Source organism: Alosa pseudoharengus, unplaced genomic scaffold (assembly GCF_046254945.1).
Source record: "Alosa pseudoharengus isolate Yale_2024_CS ecotype anadromous, Long Island Sound unplaced genomic scaffold, YU_APseudo_1.1 YU_APseudo_1.1_scf_9, whole genome shotgun sequence".
NCBI lineage: Eukaryota > Metazoa > Chordata > Actinopteri > Clupeiformes > Clupeidae > Alosa > Alosa pseudoharengus.
Window position 1 is genome coordinate 21,589,515 of NW_027468881.1, and position 26,094 is coordinate 21,615,608.

General features: G+C 42.3%; 3 protein-coding genes across 7 annotated transcripts in view; 2 read left to right on the forward strand and 1 right to left on the reverse strand.

Moving 5' to 3' along the window:
• Nucleotides 1–509: 509 nt before the first annotated feature.
• On the forward strand, nucleotides 510–5,962 carry LOC143114735 (large ribosomal subunit protein eL22). Its single transcript, XM_076276472.1, has 4 exons — nucleotides 510–546; nucleotides 1,055–1,165; nucleotides 1,372–1,496; nucleotides 5,752–5,962. Exons 1-4 carry the CDS (start codon nucleotides 535–537, stop codon nucleotides 5,894–5,896), a joined length of 393 nt encoding a protein of 130 aa, XP_076132587.1. The 5' UTR covers nucleotides 510–534; the 3' UTR covers nucleotides 5,897–5,962.
• A 788-nt stretch (nucleotides 5,963–6,750) lies between these two features.
• Nucleotides 6,751–14,477, reverse strand: rcc2 (regulator of chromosome condensation 2). 2 transcript variants are annotated; one of them, XM_076275960.1, is made up of 14 exons: nucleotides 14,374–14,477; nucleotides 13,633–13,762; nucleotides 11,676–11,894; nucleotides 11,460–11,553; nucleotides 10,607–10,750; nucleotides 10,153–10,284; nucleotides 9,974–10,062; nucleotides 9,577–9,691; nucleotides 9,295–9,461; nucleotides 8,787–8,967; nucleotides 8,468–8,573; nucleotides 8,256–8,328; nucleotides 8,062–8,139; nucleotides 6,751–7,961 (listed from the first exon to the last, which is right to left on the reverse strand). In XM_076275960.1, exons 3-14 carry the CDS (start codon nucleotides 11,877–11,879, stop codon nucleotides 7,857–7,859), a joined length of 1,488 nt encoding a protein of 495 aa, XP_076132075.1. In that variant the 5' UTR covers nucleotides 11,880–11,894; nucleotides 13,633–13,762; nucleotides 14,374–14,477; the 3' UTR covers nucleotides 6,751–7,856. The 2 variants fall into 2 exon arrangements, with proteins under 2 accessions (XP_076132075.1, XP_076132074.1); XM_076275959.1 differs by lacking the exons at nucleotides 13,633–13,762; nucleotides 14,374–14,477 and adding an exon at nucleotides 13,237–13,604.
• Nucleotides 14,478–14,809: 332 nt separating this feature from the next.
• Nucleotides 14,810–26,094, forward strand: part of arhgef10lb (Rho guanine nucleotide exchange factor (GEF) 10-like b) — a 36,739-nt gene continuing 25,454 nt past the window's right edge. For 3 of the 4 annotated variants that reach the window (XM_076277384.1, XM_076277380.1, XM_076277381.1), the window contains exons 1-8: nucleotides 14,810–15,117; nucleotides 17,546–17,602; nucleotides 20,138–20,437; nucleotides 21,222–21,249; nucleotides 22,608–22,741; nucleotides 23,301–23,366; nucleotides 25,290–25,403; nucleotides 25,683–25,816. In XM_076277384.1, coding sequence (XP_076133499.1) covers nucleotides 17,572–17,602; nucleotides 20,138–20,437; nucleotides 21,222–21,249; nucleotides 22,608–22,741; nucleotides 23,301–23,366; nucleotides 25,290–25,403; nucleotides 25,683–25,816 — 807 coding nt within the window. In that variant the 5' untranslated portion in view covers nucleotides 14,810–15,117; nucleotides 17,546–17,571. The remainder of the gene's footprint in view (nucleotides 15,118–17,545; nucleotides 17,603–20,137; nucleotides 20,438–21,221; nucleotides 21,250–22,607; nucleotides 22,742–23,300; nucleotides 23,367–25,289; nucleotides 25,404–25,682; nucleotides 25,817–26,094) is intronic. The other variant, XM_076277382.1, reaches the window with a different exon arrangement.

Below are 26,094 nucleotides of genomic sequence, written 5' to 3' on the forward strand. Positions count from 1 at the left end.
TCACGGGTGACAGGGACTGGCCACGGTACAGCAAAGTAAGTGGGTGTGTGTTGTGGTTATGGGACAGTGAATGGCTCCTGATGACAATAGAGAAACCAGATCCCTTCTATCTGTCAACAAGTGACTAAAATATCTGGACCTCCAATCCCCCAGTGCTTTTCATAGATGCTTGCATTCTTTATTCGAGCAATGGTGATGACCCCTGACCTATCATATATCTCATGAAGCCTGAAGCTGTTGTCGAAACAAGTGGTTGCAAAGTTGTATAGAGTGGGAGAAAAACCTTTTGTCACTCCTACACATCCAGTAAAGGTCTCTAAATTACCTAAAGAATTAAACAGTAGCCTAAATTAATTTGAATCAATCAATGGCGGTTGGATACATCACTGAAGAGTCTACTTATATTATCTTAGTCTTACATTATTTCCAAGTTGTGATACAATTAACCAATCGATGTTAACGGTGTTTGATTTGGCAGACTATTATTTGACGCATGCGCACAGGTAATTCTTCCTTTCTGCAAAACTCTTCGCCATGGCTCCGGTGGTGCGTACAAATCATGTGGTTCAAATCTTCGATATTGTTGAAGCTAACAAACTTTCACAGGCTGTTAAATAACCGGTGACTGTCTTTAAACTCGGTTCACGCAATCAAGAGTTTAAATCACAATCACCTACCCCAGTTTTCAAATGTAATCGCGTATATCCCAAGGCCTCGTAGCGAACTCATGTAGCTAACTTGCTAGCTAGGTAGCTTCTAGCCTGCTTCTAGCAGGTAACAGCATGCTGTTAGAGAATTCACTATCCATTTGGTCACTAATCTTACGGTCTAATTATAGCCAGTCACATTTAGCAACAGTTACTTCGGAGTTGTAGTTTTACATTTTGACGAAATTTGTACTTTCACCCAAAACCACAATACCACTTAGAAAATAGTACTTGGTCAGTCTGTAGGTAACGCAGCTAACGTAACGTTGGTCAAATCAAGTAAGTGTCTAGTAGCTAATGTCTGCGCTCACATTTCTTACCATGTGATGTTTTGTTTATGAACGTAGAAACTTAAAAAGCCAGCCGCCAAAGGGGGCAAGAAGAAGAAGCAGGTCCTGAAGTTCACCCTGGACTGCACCCACCCTGTCGAAGATGGCATCATGGATGCTGCAAACTTTGTACGTGAGAAATACACGTTTTGATTGTGGTAAATCTAAACGTCAAACAAAAAAGATCACCACTGTCCTTTCCTGGAGTTCACGTAGATGTGAACAATACTTTTTTAAAGCATTTTTAAAATGCATTTTCCATATGCAATGGCTGTTGACTGATGTTGCGTTGAGCCATGTCCAAACCTGTTGTCTCACTTCTGTTCGTACTACAGGAGCAGTTCCTGCAGGAGCGCATTAAGGTGAACGGGAAAGCTGGGAACCTGGGAGGTGGCGTGGTGAGCATTGAGAGGAGCAAGAGCAAGATTACGGTCTCTTCAGAAGTGCCCTTCTCCAAGAGGTACAGTGGTGGCATTCTTTTGCATTCATGCTAAAACTGTGTGTGTGTGTGTGAGAGAGAATTTTAAAAGTTGCAGCATCTCACACATCTGCATCAGCCAGGAGAGTTGCACAAATCAAGTCCACGTGGATGTCCGTGCCCGTGAAATGTGTTGCTGTGTTGATATGAACAGAGGGAATATGCCTAGATTGGAGAGGCAGTAAGAGCAAAAAGTCTGCTGTTGTTGATGGTGTACCGTTGGTGGAACGCACTACTAGCAGGATCGTCCCTCTTTACCTTCAAAAAACTACCTACAACTAGACTTGCTAATTTTAGCACTTACCACCTGACTAGAACTGACACTTGATTGTATGGAAGTAGCACTCACTGCTGCACTGACTTGTCCTTATCTTACGCTATCTTGATTGTTTCTCTTGTTGAGAGTCGCTTTTGGTTAAAAAGCGTCAGCCTAATGTAATGTAAAACAATGTAATGTGTACGCCCCTCACCTCAAGACAGTAGGCAAGTGACACGAGGAGTGTGACTAATATACAAATTGACGTGCGCGACCAACAGCACTGTACAGTTTTTGCTCCTACTGTTACTGTTAGATTGTCAGTTCAGTAATTAGGCTATTAAACAAAATGTCACTGTTTTGTGAAGTACAGGGTGAAATTACTTTTTATATCTTCCAGTGAACCCCCCTCTTGCAAATTGTTTGGACATGCAGAGGTTCAGTGGAGTACTGCATGCTGTATTGTGGTGAAGCTTGTTGGTCCATAGCATCATTTGATGGAGTGGTTGACATTGTTTGCAGTTCTGTCAAATCATTCTATTGTTCTTTTGGATATTCTAATCATGAATACTTGGCTGGATATGCAGGTCATGGGTAGTGTAATCTGATGTGAGAACTGATTTGTGGTATCTGACCCTAGGCGAGTGTCACAGGAAGTTGAGTTTGTGGTACCCTTTAGGTCAAATATACTTGTCTACTGATGCCCAAAGTGTCTTTAAAAGTTTGGTGACTATAGTGTGTTGATAGTTCTTGGTTCCCTTTAAGGGTGTTTTTACACTTGGTCCATTTCAGGCTTCTAAACAAACTTAGATTGATGATTGACAATTTTTGTGCATATGTGAACACGTCAACCAGACTCAGACCCCTCTAACGCGAACCAAACTCGAGAGGTAGTCTCGGCACGGTTCGCTTTGAAGTCCGCGGCACGGTTCGCATTATTTGTGCATTATGAACACAAATCGCCCTGTGTTCTCTCTCACATTTTGCATTGTAGAATAGCCTATTTTGTCCTACTTGACTTTCCATTGCCAAAAGAGAAGGTATGTTGTTTATTATTTAAAAATAACTATTATCATTAGTAAGGGTGTCACGATTTCGATTTTATTTCGAAATCGACCGAAATTACATCTCAATCTCGAACTTCGAATTTAAAAGTAGAATCGACGATGCAGCCACACCCCCAATGTCACGTCCAGCATGTATGCCAAGACGCACAAACACACATGCACGTGCTGAACTGCAGCGTCAACACTCCTCTAATTTTAGGCTGCAGCCAGTTAATATATAGGCCTACACATCAACCTACCGAAATCAAAGCCCCTCTTGCTACTTTGAAATCACCGGTGTGGAAGTATTCGTTCATTCACGTCAATTAAAACTAACTTAGCCTACTCAACTCAAAAAAAATACAGTCCAAAGTCACTTTAAGGCTTAAAATGCACATTTATAAGTACATATTCCATGAACACTAACCTTGGGTCTCTTCGGAGTGTGCTGAAACAATCAAATTAACATTCTGTGTTGTTTCATTTTACTATGTTCACGTCTCTGTTTTAGCCTAAAGTTAGTTATATTTACATTGCAACCTTGCGGTTGGAACGGTTTCAAAGCGGTTTCAAAATAAAAGCCCCCCGAAAAAGAAAAGGCCAAAAAGAGTAAATAACATATAAGGAATGCATTAATAGTAATATTTAAAAAAGATCGAAAATCGAATCGAATCGTGACTTTAAAATCGAAAATTACATCGAATCGAGGATTTGGAGAATCGTGACACCCCTAATCATTAGGCTCATGATAGGCCTACAGACATTTGTAATTTGGCTACAAATTTAGTGTGTTCTAACGTTAATGTTGAGCTGAATTTCTTTTTATTCAAGCTATTGGTAAGTATAAGTATACTCTTTTGATCCCGTGACGGAAATTTGGTTCATTTATCCCAATCTGTGAATTAATGAAACACACTCAGCAAACAGTGAACACACAGTGAGGTGAAGCACACACTAATCCCGACACAGTGAGCTGCCTGCTACAGCGGCGCTCGGGGAGCAGTGAGTGGTTAGGTGCCTTGCTCAAGGGCACTTCAACCGGTCCTACTGGTCGGGGTTCAAACCGGCAACCCTCCGGTTACAAGTCCGAAGCACTAACCAGTAGGCCACGGCTGCCCCTCAAGCCTAACTAATGAAGAATTAGGGAATTTAAGATTACATTGCTCACCATTTTTCATGATCTGCTAGGTTCTGTCGAACACATACGAGTAGCCTACATACTGAGCAGCGCAGATAACGGGCTGCTGTTCACTTGTCATTTTAGACGTGAGCTTAAGTTGGGCATAGCATCAGTTACTAAGTGGGGCGGCCCACTACTGAGTTAGACAGTGTGATTGGATGGCTGGCATGTTGACTGACAGTTCAAGAGGATATTTGCAGTAACTTCAGATCAGAATTTATTCAGAAAATATTATCATATATATTTCAGGAAAAAACATGGAAATGAGCAACCTCAAAGTCCATAATCCAAAGCAGTAGCCTATAAGGTCTGAGACCCCCAGAGAAGGTATAGTGTGAACAGGAAGGAAACTAACGGCTTCTACACACAGTTGCATTCCGTCAACGCATGCCAGTGGGTGTTCCCGACGGTAGCTATGCAAATGACTTGAAGTATAACCGTAATTTGATTGGTTGGTGCCATCCGTCGATTGGCTTGATTGGCCGGTGCCGTCTGTCGGTGCAGCAACAGATGAACTTCTCAACGCGAGCATAGATTCCGCATAATTTAAATACAAAATAAACTGAATCCCTTTTGTTTTGGTCCACTTTCTGGTCCCTTTTTAGTGGACTGAGTTTGGTTCTTGTAAAAGGGACTATATGTGAGAACACCCTAAGATATACTTGTCTGCTGATGCCAAAGAGTCTTTAAAAATGTTTGGTGACTCGTTTCTGAAGGACATAGTGTGTTGCAGTTGCTAATCAAACTGATGCTGACCAGAGAATTGAAAACGGACCTGTCTGCTCCTCTCTGTGCTCAGTGTTGCCAGTGTTCAGATCTTACTGGCATGCTGGGGGCCTGTGCCGAGTTTGATCTCGTCTAGGGTTCTCATCGGATTACTCCAGGGATAACTGTAGCTGAATGAAGCGCTGAGTTCAGTGACCAGTCTTGTCACATGGGAAATGAAGGCATCTTAATTGATAGCCAACTCCCTAGGCTGTGACTTCTTTGATGTGTTCACATTCATGCAAAGTTTTGTACGACCTACAGGGATCAGAAAGTAATGAAGTGGCAGAAAGGGATTGCTTTGTGTGTAGTATATTAGTAAATGTCTATCAGGTTAGTATGTTGCTGAAATTAAGCTTACAGCTGACACGATAAAATGCCTCTGAGATTGGGGGTTATGAGAGGTATTGAACACCAATTTGTTCATAGATTTATATTGAAATGTAGGTAATTTTGTCAAATATTTGTGATCAAGTGCCATCGCAACAACACAGCGCGTTAGATTGCAGATCTGACGATTCATATGCCATTTGACATGATGTTCATGGCATGTAGCATGTTGAATCAGAAAATGCATTGCCAGCCTGTTTCAATAACACTTGACCAACATTTATCTGCCTGGCAGCTGTTTGCAGCTTGATGTTTGTTATTTGGCAGACACGTTTGTCAAAAGCCACTTATAACAACAAACACTTACACACACACACACACACTTATATCAGATGCAGTCTATGCACATATAACATATGCAGTCGATTTAATCAGTGTTGGGACGGATATGCAGTCTATTTCATCAGTGCAGTGTTTGGATGATGTGGTTCATGATGTGGCATCAATTTGATTTGACATGCTGCAGTTTGACCTGAATTCTTATGAACTAAATAATGTTAGAAACATGGCTGTTACTTGTGCTCGTCATGTATTCTTCATGCTTTCTTTGTTTTGCCCAGACTCTGATCACATATCTAAATTGCTCTTATTTTACTCCAGATACCTAAAATATCTAACGAAGAAGTACTTGAAGAAGAACAACCTCAGGGACTGGCTCCGTGTAGTTGCGAACACCAAGGAAAGCTATGAATTACGCTACTTCCAGATCAACCAGGATGAGGAGGAGGAGGAAGATGAGGATTAGATGTACGAAGCTTTCCTCTCTTTTTGTACATTCAATAAATCATTGTACTCTTATGATGATATTTCACTTTTGTTTCACTATGGCTCTTTCTTTGGGACTTGCCCGAGAGGTTGTTCAACTAGAATCGTCAAATCTACAATCCTATGTTTGTGTGTGTGGTGTGGGTGATTGAAATTAAAAAGCGACTTATTTAGAGTATTTGACACACCCCTACTTTGTGTATATATTGCTATTTTAAACTGCTCAGCTATTCTGGTGAAAGTATATCAATAGAAACATAGCAGCCTACTTTTTAAGTCGTAATGCTGTTCAGGCTTTCAAAACTAGATTGATATAGTGGTCTGGCCTTGGAATTTGTGGTGCAGTACATTGTTACTCTCAGTGTAGCAGAGGGAATTTACTGATTTGACACCTGCAACCACAGAAGAGTAAACATTTAGTCAACTAGGTTCATAAGAATATTAAGCATACCCAATATAAACCAGAATCATCTGGGTGCATGTATGAGCCTATGGGGCCAAGCTATTCTCAGCCAGAGGTCCTGGGATTTTTAAACCACAACTATGCAAGTTTTGATCTACTACAGCGATGTCTACCTAGAAGGCATGCAAAACCCTGCAAAACATCCCCCAGAGCCTTACTGAAACTGCTAGGTTCGTGAGAATGGCAACTAGTGTCTTGGCGATGTGGTCAGCAATATTGTGCTGCGAAAGGTTTTCTTACATTTTTGTAGTGTTCCAGCCTGGAACAGAATTGCATAGTATGTCATCCACACAATAGATACCAAAAATAAGTGAAAATATTACTGTGAGGGAAAACTATGGATCTGTATAAGGGGTAAGAAATGACAGCAATTTTTTTTAACCAATTTACATTAATCTTTATTTAACATTTTCATGAAAAACAAGATGTTTTACAAATTGAAAAAAGAATGCACATACTGTATTAACCCCAAGGACACAGCTGATAACAAATAACAATTTAATGGAAGCTAACAACAGTAAAACTGTACTTTATCCCTGGATTTCTTCATCCGTTCATTGGCCATCTCAACCTGTAACCTCAAACCAAGTACTTAAATAACAGGTTCAAAGGAACTTGAGGTATGAGCCTCCAAACCTAGCTCGGACAAAGGTAGAATGTGGAGCTAAAAAGGTGGCAAAAATCAAGCCTTCACCCAGATTGCACAAACTTGACTGATAAGACACAGGGACAATATTTTGAAGCACAGGGGAAAAAAATGAATAGCCAACAACCCATCATTGCCAAGGGAAATGATTTTCAACGCTAATAAAACGTGTGTGTGTGACAACAAAAACAGCCATACCCTTAAATACATCACATAAAGGCACAGATACGGAGTGTTGGTCTGAGTGATCCCAGTGACGACCTTTGCGCCTGGTGACAGTCTGTGTCTTTATAATGTAGCACCGCGTGTTTGGAAAAGGGAGACACCGATCATTTCGTAAAACATTTCAAAGACTACACCGACTGTTAAAAACCCAAAAAACGTAAGACGACAAAACTAGGATGCTGTGTTGGGACTTCCATTGGGAATGTAGAAGAAGAGGGAGTAAAAAGGGGGGAATTCCACTGAGTAGTAAGTGCTAGGAGGGAACAGAGGCTGGATTTTCCCTTCCCAGCAGTAGTCAGTGGCTTTGCACACACATGAATGCTGGTAGGAAACAATACCCCCAATACATGATGCTCAGCTTATACCATAACCACTTATTGCAGCATTACTTTCTCCAGATTTGATTCAAATTGAAGTTTAAATCTGATTTTCTCTTGCCAATGTATTTGTAACTGATGCCTGAACAAATAACCCTCCCCTACACTGACCCGACCCAATTATTAACTATACAAATTATCTCGGGGTGTTGGCCCTGTCTGGCCAGATTCAGTTCCTTCTGGGAGAGAAGAACCCCAGAAAGAGTGAGGTTGAGAGAGTCTGCCTCGTTCAGAGTGTGCGGGGGTTGTACTCTGGTAGCTTCTTCAGCTTCTCTTGTTCCTCCTCTGACTCATGACGGGCAATAACTAAGGTGTGTGCATAGCCCATCACTACCTGCAGGAACAACATAGCACTTCAACATCTGCAAAAATATGATAATTTATTTTTTTAAATACACACACACACACACACACACACACACAGGGTAATTTACCTGTTCTGCATAGATCCCATCCAAGCTTTTAACCTCCTGGGCTGTGGTGGAAGACTTGGGCTTGTTGTCTCCATACCCCTGGAAAAGATTTACAGAAGTTAGTTACCAGATCATGTACAACTTACATGTTTTTGTCTTTTCATTTGATCTTCCTTAATGCCCTCAAACACAAGTGTTGGCTCTTGTCAACTTACCAGTTCCCCAAAGGTGGGAGAGGGACCCCAGCTGATGACGCTTTCATCAGCAGCGATGATTATGCTGCTCTTGCTGAGGACAACAAAAGGGCAAGAGTTTACTTTTCAAAGAGGTAAGAGCAGCATGGAGACAAAGCACATCTACTACACAAAACCAAACCACAGCTACATCTACTAGAGATGTGTAGGGGGCAAAGTGGCTGAGCACTAACCCGCAAGCGAGTTTGCGGACCTTCCATCCACTCAGGTCCTGCACAGCTTTAGGGTACATGGTGGACTCCCGAGAGGTGTTGGTGATGCCCCAGAAAAAGAGCCCCCCTGGAAGAAGGCAGATCTGATATTAATGCTACAATTCTAACATGACGATTATTAATACTGTAATCATGATAATTAATACAATACTGTTAAGGCATTACCAAATTACTAAATTGATCAGCAAACAAGTTCATTGAATAATTATAATTGAGAAGACACAGAAACAAACAAAAACAAACTAATAAAACAAATAAACAAACATGGCACCCCACTTACCCAGCTCACTAACAGCAAAGGAACACTGATATCCACAGTATATCTGAGAGGCCCCACGGCCTGGGAAGTCAAAGAGCTTGACTAAACGTGGCACCATCTCGTCCTTTTGCTCTGCGTGTCCCAAACGCCCATAGCCTCCAAAGCCCCACGAGAACACGCGCTTCTGGGAGTCCATCACCAACTGTGCACAGGAAACACAGACAAAACAAAACAGACACGTCATCCTGACGCCAGCACAACTGAATCACTGGGCTGGGATGAACAGGACCACTCAATACACAGGACCACACTTGTTCATTTCCACACATGGACTGTCTTGCACCATATTTATCCTCCCCAAGAAGGAGCTTCTATATTTAAAAAAAATGTGATTGCTGTTTAATTCTATTTTACTCAAGGCCATCTGTACAGTTTGTTTTTCATTTCCAAAGACCTTGAGTAATATCTTCGTGGAGATACCACTGTAGTGTTTGCCAAACTATTCCTTGCCGCTCTGTAGTTAACTCACCGTGTGATTGGCACCACAGGCTATATCCCGTGCAACCACGTTGGGCACAGGTAGCACCTGCCCGTCCTTTGTCTTCTCAATGAAGATGGCAACCCGTCGAGGGATGAGCTCACAGTCAAACTCAATGCGCTGAGCCCGAGCAATGAACTTCCCATCTGAATTATGGCCTGTTGCAAAGTGAGAAAGGGTAAATGTAGACAGTCCGTTTGTACTGTGGCATGTCTTATCTGAGGCTGCTATTGCCAGTGTCGGGATCATCTGGGACTTACTGTTGACACATACCTAACTGGCCATACTCTGGCATTCCGAAGGAGTAGATGTTGCCCTTGCAGTCCACCACCATGCTGAACTCTGCCCCACATGCCACCTTGACCAGGGGCTGTCCATTGTACAGCACCTGAAAGACAAGAACGTACGTACACTTGTAAAAAACTATGCCTCTAGAAATATATCTAACACAGTCCAAACACAATAACAGGCTGACTTTTAGTGACATAACTGTAAAACCAATGGCTGCCATATAAGCAGATCATACAAATCTGCAATTACAGTACTACAGCAATCCAACAAGAATTTGTTATTGGAAGTTAAATCTGATAGGCCAATACTAGTATATTTCAATTATGCATATTAAAGGTCTTATATTTTGGTGCATGCATAGGAGGGGAAGAGCGCTTACTGTGGCAGGGCTTAGAACTGCATCTGTCTGACTGCCCTGACCGAGCTGTCCAAGTTTGTTCTCTCCAAACGAGTAGCAAGTACCGGTTTCTGGAAAGGAAAAAGAGTGTTAGCACAACACTGACAGATAGAGAGAAAGAGACAGACAGAATGTTCATATGCATCAGGCTTTGTGCCCACCTGTAAGAGCCAGAGTGTGGTTACGTCCACAGGCAGCGGACACGATCACTTCCTTGGCGAGCACCTCCACCAGTTTGGGGGCATCCAAGCGTTTGGTGTCCCCATGTCCCAGTTGGCCCTTCTCATTACGACCTGAGACCATAGAAGAGACATAAGGCTAAGTGACAGGTGCTCTTTAAGGTGCATTCCTTGGTGCTCTGCAGGTATATGCTCCATCTCCTCATCCTTTCCATGCAATGCCATTGGAAAATATTTTTATTCTTAAAACATCATAACTACATCAGAAAGCAACAAAAAAAAAAAATATATATATATATCCTTTTCAACTCATTTCATATGCGTCCTGGGACTATGCAAAGCTTAACAGAATTTGCTAACCAACATGCCTAAATGTGATCATTGCACCATTGTTTAAAAAAACCCTGAGGCATAGGCAGCTTTGATGTAGACTCACCCCAGCTAAACAGTTTTCCATCTACGGTGATGAGGAGGCTGTGAGCAGCACAGGGCCCCGACACGACAGTGCTGACCTGCACATCATTCAGGCATCCATAGCGATGAGGCCCCCACAGGTTCTGGCCCAAGTTCCTGTAAGCAGCTGCCATGGACAACAAAAATAAATAAAAAATACTTCAGTCCATTAAAAGTTACATGTACAGTGCTTCACTGTGCTGATTATGGTATCCAGTGTGATCAAGTTTATATTGGGCAGAAATGCCATTAAATGAAATGGCATGAGGGAAGCACATGCAGTCTTATCCACAGCATAACGTACATCATTTATGGGCAAATCTGTTACAAATCCTTTTTTTGCAGAATATTTTTACAATGTGGGTGATGTTTGACTGCTTTACTTTTCTAAGAATTACACTTTGCTCACATAACCTTTAAAACGGCAAGCAGGACAACAAAACTGACGCAATAATAAGGTCATGCAGCTCATCTGCACTGCCATCTTGGATGTGTATGAGTAAGTGTTCCTATAATGCACCAGCCACACACAAAAGGCCTCTAAAAGATCAATCCAGCATTGATCCAGACAGACCACAGCTTGCGAGCCCTGCAGCTCATACAAGACAACCCAGGGAGGATGCTCTCAGTCTTAGACAAACAATGGAGCTACAGCTAGACAGCATCTCTGAACTTCTACATCAGTTATGAACATGTGCATCATAATAACACAGCTAGAACGTCTGTCCCATTTCAGAGCGAGCAACATTATGGAAAATCGCTAGTAGACATGACGTATGCGGTGTGTGCAAGACTATATGCTACATAAGGGCATATGGCCCGATGGCCATACACACCTTGCTGTTTTGGCACCTCCTTTCTCCCAATCAGGTCCCAGTTGGTGGCTCCGAATATGACCAGTTGACCTTTGCCTTTGGGAAGTTCGAGTTTCTGAGGAACAATTGTGAACAGATTCCATGAAGTGAGGCCTGTGCAGGGTCTCCTCATGCAATATTAATGCTGCTTAAAATGGTCGAGGCGAGCCAAAATACACACACAGACGAACAACTCACAATCTTTTCTTTCACGTCATCGGCCACAGTGATGGGTTGCAGGCCTGTCTTTGGGACGGTCCTGCCTGGCTTCTTAGTGTTCTCTTGCTCAAAGTCATCAAACTCGTCGTCGCTGCTGAACTCCCTGTCTTTCTTACGGCCTCCTGATCTCTTCCTTTTTGTTCCTCCGTTCCCTGAGACATCAGTCACCTTCTTGCGGGGCATTGTGGCTTGGATTTTCTGTGACACAGGACCGGGGAGTTTTAAGCAAACTGATAAGGCATTTAAACTATGCATGACCCAATACGAGACGTGTGAGACACCCATGACTATGGCTTATAATCGTGGAAACGTGAATCATATCTTAAAATGTAAGCACTAGTGATAGTGATTGCATGACCAGTCACTACAAAGCAAAAAGTCCCCTCTAGTCTTGTCTGTGACTATGTGATGTCGTCACTTCTGATGAGAATACAGCTTATTAATTATGTAGCTATGGTGCCTTATGCATTTTTCATATTCAACCTCACAGTAAAATTTTCCTTATGGGCTATGAATCAAAGCTGGCTTCCAGTGTAAGCAATGTAGCCACCACAAGTACAATGGTTCATCTTAGTGAAAGGCATGTTAATCTCAAGAACTGGGATGCTTATTGGAAACTACAATTTATAAGTGGGAACAATGATACAGCTCGATCAACACATTAAAATAAACTACACGCTATCGTGTCGACAAATACACTATAGACACATCGTGTAATCCGCAGAATTGCTGCACTGGAAGTTCATTAAATTGGCACCACAGCCTGGTTGTAGTGGCAAAATCTCTCATTGGTTCAGACACCGCATGAACCAACCAGAGCTTCTTTGGAAAAGAAGAAAAGTTTATACATTCCGGGACAAATGTGTAGCTCATTCGACAAACTACCATTCATCTAAAAATTAGTGAATTCAATTGACGTTATGTAACGCAGCAGAACACCACTTCCTTAAAAATGGACTGCAGTTAATCTCCTTCTAAGATTAGGTATGTCGTCCAAAAATATACCATAAACGCTTGTAATAATAGTATCTTGACACTATATTTCCAATAGCGTCAACGATTAAAAATGCTGGGTACATAACTGCAGCTAAACAAAGGAGCAGCTATCGCATACAGTTTGAATAGCGTGACGATTGGCTCGCAGCATAGAGGGTCCGTTTAGTTCTTTGTTAGCTAGCTGCCTATATTTTGTACGCAGCTGGCGTCAAGATTAGCCGTCGGTATCTGACCAAACCAACTATAAGATTAGTAGCTAGCAACCTAGCCATTCCATGAAGCCGTGATAAGCTCAATGAAAACCTTCCCATTAATAGTGCAATGACTTAATAAATCGGCGCGGTGAAAGCGTTAATCGTTTCTAGTATGCTGACACGAGTAGGCTAATTACTCCCCTGTCAAAAATACTGCATATTGCAGAAAGATGGCTATTGTAAGGTAACATTATTTTTGCGAGCTAACGACAACTAGCAAGCGTAGCTGCAGTAAATGCTAACTCGGTTAGCATTACCATTAAAAAAAAAAAAAACAAAGCCATACAAACCTTGAACGCAATATGCTGATGAAAAAGTTTCCCTCTCCGTTTAAAAGACACTGGCTAATGAGTTAACTACAAAGCTAACTTTATGATGCCGTAAATAAAGTTGGAGGATGGTAAGCGACCGACTGGTTTCCTGATTCTGATGCTTCTCTCGTGTCTGTCCGTCTTCCTCGTTTTTTGATTGATTTTGAACAAAAGAATCTGCAGTCTCCACGGTCAAACCACGTGGGTGCTGCCTTACATTCATTAAATTACAGTCAGTTGGGTAGACCGGGAAGTATCTGAAAAGCTATATGGCTTCAGATACCTTTACCTTACTACCTGCAGTCAAACTTTTTTTCTGCGAATTTCAAACCAGTGAAACTATTCCATATGTTCGAACTTGAAACAGAACCTTACCTGTCTTTACTTGAAGATATGTGGGGTTGCCCTGAAATAAGGGAGGTCTGTCTCACCATAAGCCCTCCCCCTCTGTCGTCCGTCTTTTTTGTTAAAATGTAAATATGCGCTGAGATGTGTCATAGCCTGCCTACAAAACAGAAACACATGGGGGACCTTGAGAGCTAAGACATTTAAAAACTACACTTCTTCTGGAGTCTGATCATGTGCAAGATTCACATCGCCCTCTTGTGCTTGGGAGAAGCAGCACGCGTCGAAATCTGTCAATTTATTTTGTTTCAATTCTAGGTGTACTTGGTTATTAGTGATGTTCAGTAGAAGAGAACATATGGAAGCACACAAGATTAGCCATAGATGCATCTATCTACAAATGCATCTATTAATTTATTAATATCCACAATTTAGTTAGACCACTTGGTATATTAATAGGGGTTTTGGTCTAAAGTCTTTCAGTAAATCGGAACAATAGTATCCAACATTTTGTTGAAAGAAGTGATCCTGGAGAAGGCCTTGAAGATGCAAATCTGTACTGGACTGTTGAAGGTTCTCTCTCTCTCCCTCTCTCCCTCTCTTCTCTCTCCCTCTTCCTTGACACTGAACATTGTTAGCATGTTAATTATTAACCATTGTAGATAAAGCAGTGCCTACTGGATCATTGGTTTAGATATTGAGGTGTGTTACTAATGAGATAATACTCTTTGCATCAAGGTGAAACTAGGCGGTAAGAGAATTAATACTCACATTTGTGGATGTTAACCAGTAGAACCCAACTGAAATTAACATATAAGCTTGAATAATGTAGGACTAAATCTTTTGAAATTAAATCTTATAGGCTATTGGAGAACATACAAATGTTATTGAACCATTTTACTGACAGGAACATCAGTGTCCAAAGAGAGATTGTAAATATATCTCCCTTTCACTTTCCCCTCCACATAAGGCACTTTTCCTGTGTGAGCCTTCCTGTGTTGAAAAGAAAGTCCCAGGATTTACCCTGTTGTGATTGGTGGAGGCAGCAACCCCAAGCCCCGGTATTGGCTGGTGGGGGCTTCCAGCATTTGCATGACATGAAGTGGGCTGTCTGTTCTATCCGACGCACGCTGTGTCCAGGGGGAGGGAAAGGAAGGGAAAACGGAGGGATGGGTCAAAAAACATAGAGAGAGAGGGGGAGAAAGAAAGAGAGAGGAGAGTTTCCTCTCGCTGGCAGTGACAGAAACAGACCTGAGTGTCGCCAGCCCTGTGGACCTGCATTTCTGGAAGAAAATAAACAGCAGCAGCCGTACAGAACAGGATTTTTAAGCCCTGAGAAAGTGTGTGTGTGTGTGTGTGTGTGTGTGAGAAGAAGAGGGGTTGGGTCAGCTGGACCCAAGGCTGAGAGAGGGGGCTGCACTGCGTAAAGATGGGTGCAGCTCCAGGGAGGACACGCGCCTGACAGCTTTTCGGACTTCCTGGGAGAACCTCTGGATTAAAGACTGTTGCCGAGATGTAAGTTAATTCGCTGCCTGTCTGTCAGTCGTGCCGCTGATGGTTATCACTGAAGGTGGGAGTCTATTGTCTAGTCTTGTCTGCCCTCTGTCTGTCTATCTTGCTCAGCACGCAGCCAGCAACAAAGCCTGGACCCACACTGCAGGGGGTTGGAGTGGGGTCAGTGGCATGGAGGAAACAATTACTGCACATTTATTCATCTCACATCTCTGCTGGTAGTCAGAGAGAGAGAGCCATGGCAGACACTAGGCTGAGACTATGGCGTTGTTGGTGGTGGTGGCTGCTACCACCCAGGGGTAGAATTTTGATGCCGGATTAATCTCAGCGGAGATGACCTCTAGATTTTGGGCTGTGAGACGGCACACTGTTTAAGGGGGATCTTGAGGGCATTTTGCTGCTAAGCTTTGTTTTCATGAACAGTTGCAGTCTAAGAATTTGATCTGGTGTGTGTGTGTGTGTGTGTGGGGGGGGGGGATGATTAAATGATTAAAGTCTGTTTCTATCACAATACAGCAAACATTTCTCTGACAGCCACAGCAGGGACAAGGTTTTTTGTTTTGTGGAGCTTGAGAAATGTCTTGTGATCTTACGCCAGTAAGTGCTGAGATAATTGCTGCTCGTTCCTGTAAAACTCTCTTAGTCATTGTCAGGTGCTCAGGTATATAACCATTTAACCATTTAGTGACACTACTAGTAACAAAACTACACTACTTATGAACGTTTAACTCATAGAGAAATGAGACTTAATTCTGTATTATTCTGTATTAATCTGTATGAATAATTCTGTATTATTATTGACAGCGTACGTCAGTGCAGTGTAGGGCAGAGTGTAGGGGTCAGGGAGAGAGTGTGGACAAGGACCAGTGTGAGAAAGGAGTGGGCACTCAGAGCAAATCTGTGGGAATGGACCGCACACAGATGTCTCAGACCTCTGGATTATGTCCAACAGGACACTTGTGTGAATTTGTCCTTTTTTTATTGTTCTGTTTTTTTTAGTCCATAGCAGTGTCTTGCACTTTGTGTGTGAAAATCAGGTTGTTTCTTCACTCTGGGCAGTTGTATCTCATTTATTATAGTCTGATACAACACTCTGGAGGACTGTTATGCCTGGCCTGAATGAAAGACTTCCTGTATGCTAGTTATTTGCTTAGGACAGGTCAAGTTAGTTCACCGGGCACACGATAGCTTATCACAGGGCAATTATTTGAACAAACTATCTGAATGTGTGACTTGTCATGGCTAAAACAAAAGCGTCTGCTAAATACCATAACCATAACCATAAATACCATAACCATAACCATAATATCCATGCATTAATTTGCATACTATGAATAATATCACTTCCTTCGTAATATTTTGTCAAATATAGTACATATAAATAAAGAAATGTCACTATGTCCTTATTGATCTGAATGTAATGTCACCAGTCCAGAAGTCCCACAGGATCACCCCACGCTGGGGGATGTATCAGATGTGCAGGGTGAGCTCATCGGTCTGTTAAGTTATGCACATGTGATTATGCCTCTTAATGAGTCCTATTATCAGCCCTTAGCGAAACCTGCGGCCTGAGGGTCGGACCCCAGTCCGGTCCTTGGTGTGGAATGGAGGGCTGGCCACTCATGCTGCTATATGCCCGGCCTGTCGTAACAATCCCAAGGCTGTTCTCTCACTCACTGTACGTCCCGAGCAGCTTCTGTGGGCTATTGTCTATTCACCAGCCCATCTGCACCCTGGTCCCTCTGAGCGGTCAGTAGCTGGCTCAAGGCCTCTGAATTATTCATGGCCACTGTCATCCATAGTGGGCCTACATTAATTTGCTTCACTGTTATATTTGTAAATATTTGGAGAAGTGTTATCAAGGAAGGAGTTGCTTATGCTATGAGATGGAAATATTTGTGGAAGACTAACTGTTAATTTCCAACAACGTACAAGATTGAACGTTTACTTTGTGATGAATATCACTCTGTTTCGAGGCTGAATGGGGCTTTTGAGCCACTGACGACCAGATCAGAGGGCTATAGAAATGCCTAAAGGATTAGTCCCCTTGTTTTTACTCAGTGCTTCCAATATTGGCCAACTAATGCTGACGTTTTGAGTGTGTGAGTGTGCACAGGCATGCCTGGATATGCCCCATACTGCTGAGGAATTTTACACACTCACAGGCCTCCCCTGACAACTCTGTTTGCTCTGAATTTCCCTGTGAATCAGCTTGATTCTCTTTGACAGCAATGGAACTGCTTCCTGATCATATCCAGTATCAGCAAAGCAATAGTGAAGTGATGAGGCCATCTTTCTTTCCTTCTTTCTTTCTGTAATTGTAGGTTTAAGAAATTATCACATCATTTATTATCAAACTGTACTTTATGTAAATTGTCTATATTTAATGCATTTAATTAAAAAATGTTTAACATCATTTTGTCTTCACCAGTGAGGCTGAGGTGACAGATTGGACAGATGGCTTCCCTTCAATCCACCCCAATCTCAGGTGAGTATTCAGAGCACATCATCACCACCACCACGGTCATCAGCAGAGGCACGGTTGAAATGAGAAAGGCAACATTTGTATTTTTGTTCTGTTTTTTTTTTTTATCCATAGAAGTTAAATCCCATCACACATTTTCTAATGAAACTTTTCATTTCAAAACATTTTTAGTGGCAGTTACAGTAGTTACAGCATGTATAAAAACAGTGGACTTGGAGTTTGTGGCTGTGGATGTAAGTGGCTGTATATGTATATTTATGCTCTGCACTGAAATATGGCCATATCAATAAACATGCTCAAAGCCTATAGTTTAACACAGCAACCATGACCCAGCAAAGAGAGTTTAGGAGAATGTGCACTCCTGAATACAAACAAGCATGGCTACTGTAAGCCGCACAAGCAAGGGGTGACCAGGTCAGCTTGCTGTCCAAGTAGCCTTGTGCAAGCCGGACCGACTGCAGCGCTTTAACCATTTAATCTCAGCCCAGCTGAGAAAGGCCATTGGATGTTGATGTCGGACAGCGTACCATATGTTGGGTGTCGGAGCAACTCTGCCGCTATGCCATATGCTGTTATATCCTTTCACATGCACATTACAGTGAGCCAGTGAAGGTGTAGGAGCCGAGCAGCACAGGTTGCACTGCCTGGGGACAAACATGACACCTATGAGAATTCACCCCACTAAAACGGACTTCTTGTCCTTCTTTTGTTTCAATGACACCAAAGAGGACCACAGGCGAGGTAAATACCAGCGTTTGTTTTGAGCTTTTTTTGTTTGTTTGTTTTAGGTCAACATAGGGGAGCATGCCAGTCAATAGAGAGAGAGAAAAAAGAAAGAGAGCGAGAGAGCTCACTTGAATTGTATTAATAAAGAGAGAGAGAGAGAGAGTGTGTGTGTGTGTGTATGAAAGAGAGAGAGAGAGAGAGAGTGTGTGTGTGTATGAAAGAGAGAGAGAGAGAGTGTGTGTGTGTGTGTATGAAAGAGAGAGAGAGAGAGTGTGTGTGTGTGTGTATGAAAGAGAGAGAGAGAGAGAGAGTGTGTGTGTGTGTGTATGAAAGAGAGAGAGAGAGAGAGAGGGAGAAAGAGAGAATCAACAATCACTTACAGTATTTAACAGGAACCTTGGACCCACTATTATAGTCATCTGCAGCAGAGCAACCAGGTTTTTATATGACAAAAGGTTACTGATTTATCGCTGCAATGCTGAGTATACTTGTCTTCTACTGAGAGGAGGGTGCACGTTTATTCAGATCTAGTGCACAGAGTGGTGGCTACTTTCCAAAGGCCATATGGTTACATGCTTAAGAGTGTAATCCATTTCACCACCTATTACCTTAGCCGTGGCACTAGTGGGAAAGCCCTAATCCCACCTGTTTATTGTTTTAGCCATTACAGGAGAAAGCAGACTATACATGGCTATAGGGTAGTAGGTAGAGTGATCAGTTATATCCTGTTTAGTATCCTGCTGAATAAGTGTAAAGTAATAAAAGATGAACTGATGCCAAATATCCTTGATTACTGACCACTTCAACCCTCTCTGCTGATACTATGGTGCTGGTGTCAAAATTCTGTCATCATTCTGCCAATCGTTTTTTTTCATTCTCAATTACTCAATCAAACAAGCAGTCAGTCAGTCAAGTGATTTGTCACCCATTTTAGACTTTTTGTCACTTTTATCAAGCATAACATTTTCAACTTAATACTTTATGAAGTATTCAGCATGGGATGTTGTTTTTCAATTTTGCTTGACTAGTTCTGAACGTTCTGCCTTGTTTTTCCCCCCACAAGCTCTGCCTGGTATAGTGTTGTCTGTTCAGTTCTGGAAATTAAACATTACTTTGTGTCAGGATGTTGACCACGAGTACAATGCCTGTTGTTCTGTGCTTATTGTCTCAGAAGATTTTATTCTTGACTGAAATGCCATGCTTCCTCTTCTCAAAGCGATTCAATTTTGGCATTTTTTTCTTTATTCATTGTTGCCGTTTCTATGGCATTGTTGTTATTAACACATGCTTTTAAGAACAAGTTTTGGGGAGTGTCTTTGATTTATAGAATTTGAAGGATTGGAAAGGTGAAGGTGTACAAGTTAAAGGTACAGTCAGCGATTGCACAGGAAGTTGCATGTGTTTATATTTATGTTTATATTTAAATTTACTTTTTTTTTCTCTAAAACAACTAACATTATACTTTAACCAAAGACCAAACAAAACACACCAGGGAGGTAGCTTATCTCTCCCTATTCTGGAGAAATTCCACGAAGAGTTTAGTTTTTGTTTGTGGGACAGGCTGCCCCCACTCTGTTTCCAGTTTTCAGAGCCTGGGCTGTCTACAGAGACTGGGTTTAGATATAGAAAAACGTATGTAAACACATGTGTTAGGAGAGGAGATGCTCTTGAAAGAGTTGGGTCTTCAAGAGCTTCCTGAAGATCGAGAGGATCGACTCTGGTTTCACTTGTGCCTCCTTCTTCACCCTGAAGCAAACAAAGAAGCAAACGACTGAAAAGAAAGTAAACATGAATTAAATCTATTTTATCCAGACACCATGCCTACTAGAGTACCCCCAATGCACCAGCATCAACTCGAACACGAAGAAAGGGAGGAGGAAGAGTTTGGAGAGAAATTTGAGTTTGATGACTCTGACGAAGACAGTGGCCAGGGCAAGACACCTGATACGGACGGAGGATTCTACTCTTCCACTGGCAACACTGGAGCCTCCAAGCAGGCGATGGTCCTTACCACATTTCAGAGCCCGGTGCTACCACCTGCCATGGCCAAGAGTCCGCATGTTAGTGACGGAGTGACCTCTACAGGCCAGGAGGACCAGAGAAGCAGCCCAGGTAAGATATCCAATGAAAAATAAGGTGTCCTTCTTTCTATTATGACCTGATGGTACAGTATCTGCTGCACCTCTGCATGGGAACAATAATGGGTTTGGCAAAGCAGGTGTCCATTATTTTTGCAAACTTTCCAGTCAAAATTGCTGAAAATACTGCAGATTTATCACAAATATTTCTTTCATGGTTGATTTGTGTCTATTTCCGTAACATGGTGTTCCTGAACTTTCAAAAGAAATGTGTAACTTTGTGACAACCAAAACATGTAGTGTCAACAGTGCAAAAAAGGGACAGCCAAAATGATTAGAAGTAGCATATTACAGCTAAACTGGAAAACTGGAAAAACATGTAGACCCGAAACATGTTGGTCTCAATTGCATTGCTGAATTTAGTTTGGAACCGTTTCTAAATAACCCCCCTGTGAATTTGTTGTGTTTATACATGCTGTTCAGTTTAGTTGAGTAACTTTGTCCTTTGTTTTCATGCCTCTTTCACCACTGTTAACCAAAACACTCATAAAACAGACTGTCCTCTTAGTCACACAAGGCAGCCTAGTACTTACAGGGTAGAAGCATAGACTGGTAGAAGTGATCATGGGAGTGCATGTACTCCACCCCAGACACAGCTGGAGGGATAGAGACACCATCCACCCACTTCTACATCTGGGATGCTTCCAGTGACACAGATATGTCATGGAGTTATATTGTGTCTCATCTCTGTGTCTCATCAGTTCTTGGCAGTTCTTGGCAATGCAGTGCACATAAACATGTCTATTTCTGTTTCACAGATATGGTGGCCAGAGAGTCTCCTGATGGGTAAGCTTCTTCTTACACATTTCATGTTAAATTCCTATTAATAATTATAAGCCTTCTGCCGGACACTGTGAATGGTCGGAGGGGAAAGATTGTAGTTACTATACTATGCTACTGTTACCACACAATTCTGCATGAGGAGTAATGTGTGATTAGAGAGTACAGTACAGGATATGCATTGAGCCTCATGCTCCTGTTGTGTTAGAAGATTGTTGGTGCAGCTGTGGCACAACTAGCTACGGTGTCCGTACCACATATGGATACAAGTTCCCATGGGGACACTGCGGTTCGAGTCTAGCCCGTGGTCGTTTCCCGATTCCACCTCTTTCCGACTGGCTTCCTGTCGTTCCTCACTGTCCTATCTCAATAAGAGGCAGAAAAGACCAAAAAATATACTTAAAGGAAACGAACTATATGTAAGAAATGTATTTCAATTAATCATAAAATGGCCCTGATATGTCACTAGACATTAAGAAATCATGTTCATTTCAAATACTTATATCACTGACAACAGTAGTCCGGCCAGGATATTGCCATTTAAAAAGTGAAGTTGCAGCCCTCAACTGATGTTGATGTTGTGTTTTGTCATGTCATGTTGTGTTTTGGCCTGATGCGCCACCCTCTACCTATCTACTAATCACAAAGTCAGTAGTGTATATAGTAAATATATCAAGACACAGTAATAAATATATCAAGACACAGGCCATCCCCTGTATTCTGAATACGTGCTGCTGCCATCTGGCTTGCATTTTAAAACTCCTATTGCTTTTAAACAGAGGTACAAAAATTCCTTCATCCCCTTTTCTATCCAAGTACTGAATGCACACAACAGGAAAAGATAGATTTGTCCATTTAGTTTAGTTTATTTAATGAAGTTTTATCTTGGTTTTACTGACTTATTAGGCATTGTCAGACCTATTTATCACAACTAAATTATTATTTTGTGCATATCTGTCTGTATTGTATTGTGTTGTGTCTTGTCGTGTGGTATGTGATCCTGTCTGCAATCAAATTGCCCATTTGGGACAAAGAAATAAATTGAACTTGAACTTGAACTTGAGTAGTGTTTTGGCATCCGGGTTGGCAACCTCGAGTCAGGGGGGAGGAGGAGGGGATACACCGCTCTACAGTAATTTGAAAGTGATTGCAGTACCAGTTTTGGCCACAATCTTACATATGGTTCCTTTAAAAAAAGAAAGTTCCTATGACATAGGTGACAGAATGATGTTCCCAGATGACCCGTTTTCTAGGAATTGGGTTTCATTATGCTTAAATGTAATCTAAATTAGACCATCTTAGGCCTTTGATAAGGTTTAATATCACTGTGAAACGTGATCTGTTTTGCTTTGTCTCTGATACAGCAGCTCAATAGAGCCCAGGGTATCTGAAGACTCAGAGGCGACCTGGAAGGCAAACAGCATCTATGAGGCTACAGTAGAGCCCAAGGTATATGATGACTCAGAAGCGACACGGAAGGCCAACAGCATCTACGAAGGTACAGTATGCACTCCAATCAAAACAGTGTTTTTCAGTATTTAACTATTCAACTGAGAATACACACATGTCGGCAATATTGACTATTTATCATAACTTTTTCATGCAACAGCTTTTTGAAGCAATTCCTATTGTTGATGTTATTGTCAGTTGTTCTTTTCAGTATGACTAATGTTTCTTTAACTGTCACTCCCTGCATTACTAATACCAAACCGTATTGTGTCCTTGTGCAACACCTCACTGAATGATTTCATCTCCTTTGCCGAAATGTACACAGTTGAACACACATTGAACGCATTTTCCTCAGGAACTTGGCTGGGAGTGCACTTTTTAGATTAGACAAATACGTACACAAACTTCAGCTAACACAGCATTGTCTCTCTCTCTCTCTCTCTCTCTCTCTCTCTCTCTCTCTCTCTCTCTCTCTCTCTCTCTCTCTCTCTCTCTGGCCTAAGATATGAGATCATCTAAAGGTGTCCAGAGAGTCTGCTCCTGTGTTCATGTTGTACCCTGTGTTTTACTGTACTCTGTGTGTCTATTGTGTTGTGTAACACTTACAGGTTCAAATCCTGAGTGTTACTACACGCCTATCATAAAAAAGTCGGCCCGCACCCAAGCTTTGACAGGTCTGTGACTTGGTGGTGGAACTCAATTTGTCTCTCTCTGTTCCTCAAACGGTCCCTCTCTCCCTTATTCTCTCTCTCTCTCTCACTCTGTCTCTCTCTCTCTGTTCCATATTCTCTTTCTCTTGGAATCACTGTGATGGGGGTCTTTACTGGAACTGTGTAGTTTCTAACTCACAGAGAGAGAGAGCACTTGCGGAATCAGCCACGGTCAAATCAGCATGTTCACGGCAAATCCAAACACTCTGAGCAGGCTAATCAAAGACAGACATTGTATTACCTCATTGAAAGGAAACGCTGACGCCCCACGTGGAGGGAGGGAGTGATTGTGCCAAAGGCTCCGCCCGAGACTGACTTGACATGCTTTTCTTGGAGAGAAACATTTCCGTCAGCAGCTAGAAATAGCATGCATGTCAAGTCTGTAACATCAGGACATCACTTTGTTTTTTTGAAGTGGTACTTTCAATTGGGTCTCAATCTATCTGACAATGGAAGAGTGACAAAGGGTAATCTGTGTGAAATATAAATGGATTCTTTATCCTCCCTTCACTGTTGATTTTGATGAATCATACAAAAAAACGTTCTTCGACCCTAGCATGAGGGCTTCATTTCAGAGTTCCGTCCAGTACGACAGGTACTCAGGTGTATGTGTGTGTGTTTGTTCAGTCCAGACACCTGCTCGCTCCCGGGAATGGTTCAGTGTGGTGTCAGAACTCACACTGCGACTGCACAAAGGTACACTTGCCCCGTAGCAGAGGAGTGTAGGAGTAAACGAGTGGTTAGCCTCCCTGTACTGCTGTCCCAGTGCCCCCCCCATCTCTCTCTCTCTCTTAAACACACACACACACACACACACACACACACTCTCACCTTTAGCCAATGGTCTCCCATGATCTCCCATAAAGTACCTTACGTATGGCTCCACAGCCCTTTAACATTTACTACCTATACTGGAGTGCACACCTTACTATACTTACTTTCCCTACAGTAAATGTGTAGCATGTATTTACCATGCCTGAAGCATGTGGGGAGAGCCAGTTTTTCAATAGCCCATGTGTCATTCAGTTAGTCGAGCGATGACAGCAGAATTTTTCTGGGAGCACATCAAAGGCCAAGAGACCTAGGCACATCTGGGAAGGCCATGAGTAATGGTCCTGCTGCATTTGCACATTTTTTAAAGCTGAGTTATGAGCTAAATCTTCGGAAAAACTGGGTTTGTTTCTCTAGAATGGGAGGGAGGAAGACATAACCCCACAGCCTTTTGACTCGTCCCCTTCACCTCCTGATCAAATAGCATCAGTGGACTGTCTCTCTAGACCTCACTCAGAATCCTATCCTGTTAGATAGCTTGCCAGTAACATGGAGAAATCCTATGAGATGTGTAAATATCCCTAAACTATCCCTATCCCCAACTGTGTGGACTGCAGTGCTGTCTGCTCTGTGTCCCTTTAGTGCCTTGTGTGTTCCCAATAGAGGTATTGAGAGATATTGATTAGTACAGCGTTCTGTTCAGCACAGCAGAATGAGAAGGGGTGTCAGCATAGCAGCTGCATGTCCAAATAAGGCCATATTACATTCTGCCAAGCTCTGTCTATTCATGGCAAGATCAATAACTGGAGCGCTTTTGTATATTTATTCGATTTTGGCAATGGCAGTCAAACATTTACAATGGCAATAGCAATTACATATTCACAATGCCAATAACAATCATGGTGACCACCATCACGGGTAAGCTATTTACTTGATACAGTGTCACCCAATAGATACGATAAGAATAAGAATAAAGAAAATCACAATGTCTGTTTCGATGGATCCTAGCTCATGAGGGAGTCATGAAAGAGACAGCTAACATGTCTAGATGGCGTGTGGTATTTTAATGACCAGTTGTCATCAGTGGTGGTTTCAGTGACCTAAACTCTCCTCCAGGTCGACCTTCCGTGCCCTCTGCCCCCGAGCCAGCCCAGCAGGAAGCACCCCCAGCTCGTACAGAGGTCATTTACGATGATGTACCATGTGAGAGCACACTATCTCTCGACGCAGGTACGCCTCTGCTCGACACTTTTTGTCTTGACACAACTGCTTAGTCGTTTATGGGCCATATTCCCTACACCTAGAACAGATAAGGCTTTAGCAAATATAATGTCATGAGTTCAGAGCACTGACTCCAAAGACACTATTTACTGTCATTCCCCCGTGATCCTATATGACTTTGGTTAAAAGCAATTCCCATATCTAGACTTATGCTGCCCTGAAAATGAAGACTGTGAATGGCAATAGGGGGCTAGTTTATTTCTAATGTGTCCAAACATGTGTTTCTAGTGGACGACCAGGTGTACGAGGACGTACAGAGGCCAGACGACCTGCAGGGGACAGACAACGGCTGGAGCTCCAGCGAATTTGAGAGCTACGATGAGCAATCAGATGAAGAGACCAAACCACCGGCTCGTAGCAAGGTACTGTATATAAAATGCATTTTGGGATTCACTGGACTGTTGGAGATATACAGCTTTGAGGATTAATTTCTGAGAGTGAAATGAAAGTGTTCACGGAACTGTTGCTATTGATCTAAACTCCATGTCAAATAGCAATGGGGATCATCTACATGCTGATAAATGGAATTGAAGTGAGGCACAACTGTCCATACCCAGGGTCTCCTAAAGTGGAACCTCCATGCGATCCATCTCTTAAAGTGGATCCTGCATGTGATTTTCCATGCTATATCTAAGCAGGG

Coding starts and splice junctions, on each gene's coding strand:
- LOC143114735 (XM_076276472.1), top strand. Junction 1,166..1,371: donor TCATGGATGCTGCAAACTTT/GTACGTGAGAAA, acceptor TTCGTACTACAG/GAGCAGTTCCTGCAGGAGCG. Junction 1,497..5,751: donor GAAGTGCCCTTCTCCAAGAG/GTACAGTGGTGG, acceptor ATTTTACTCCAG/ATACCTAAAATATCTAACGA.
- rcc2 (XM_076275960.1), bottom strand. CDS start 11,879: ATGCCCCGCAAGAAGGTGACTGATGTCTCAGGGAACGGAGGAACAAAA. Junction 9,462..9,576: donor GCCAGAGTATGGCCAGTTAG/GTATGTGTCAAC, acceptor ACTTTGCAACAG/GCCATAATTCAGATGGGAAG. Junction 8,574..8,786: donor CTTTGCTGTTAGTGAGCTGG/GTAAGTGGGGTG, acceptor GCCTTCTTCCAG/GGGGGCTCTTTTTCTGGGGC.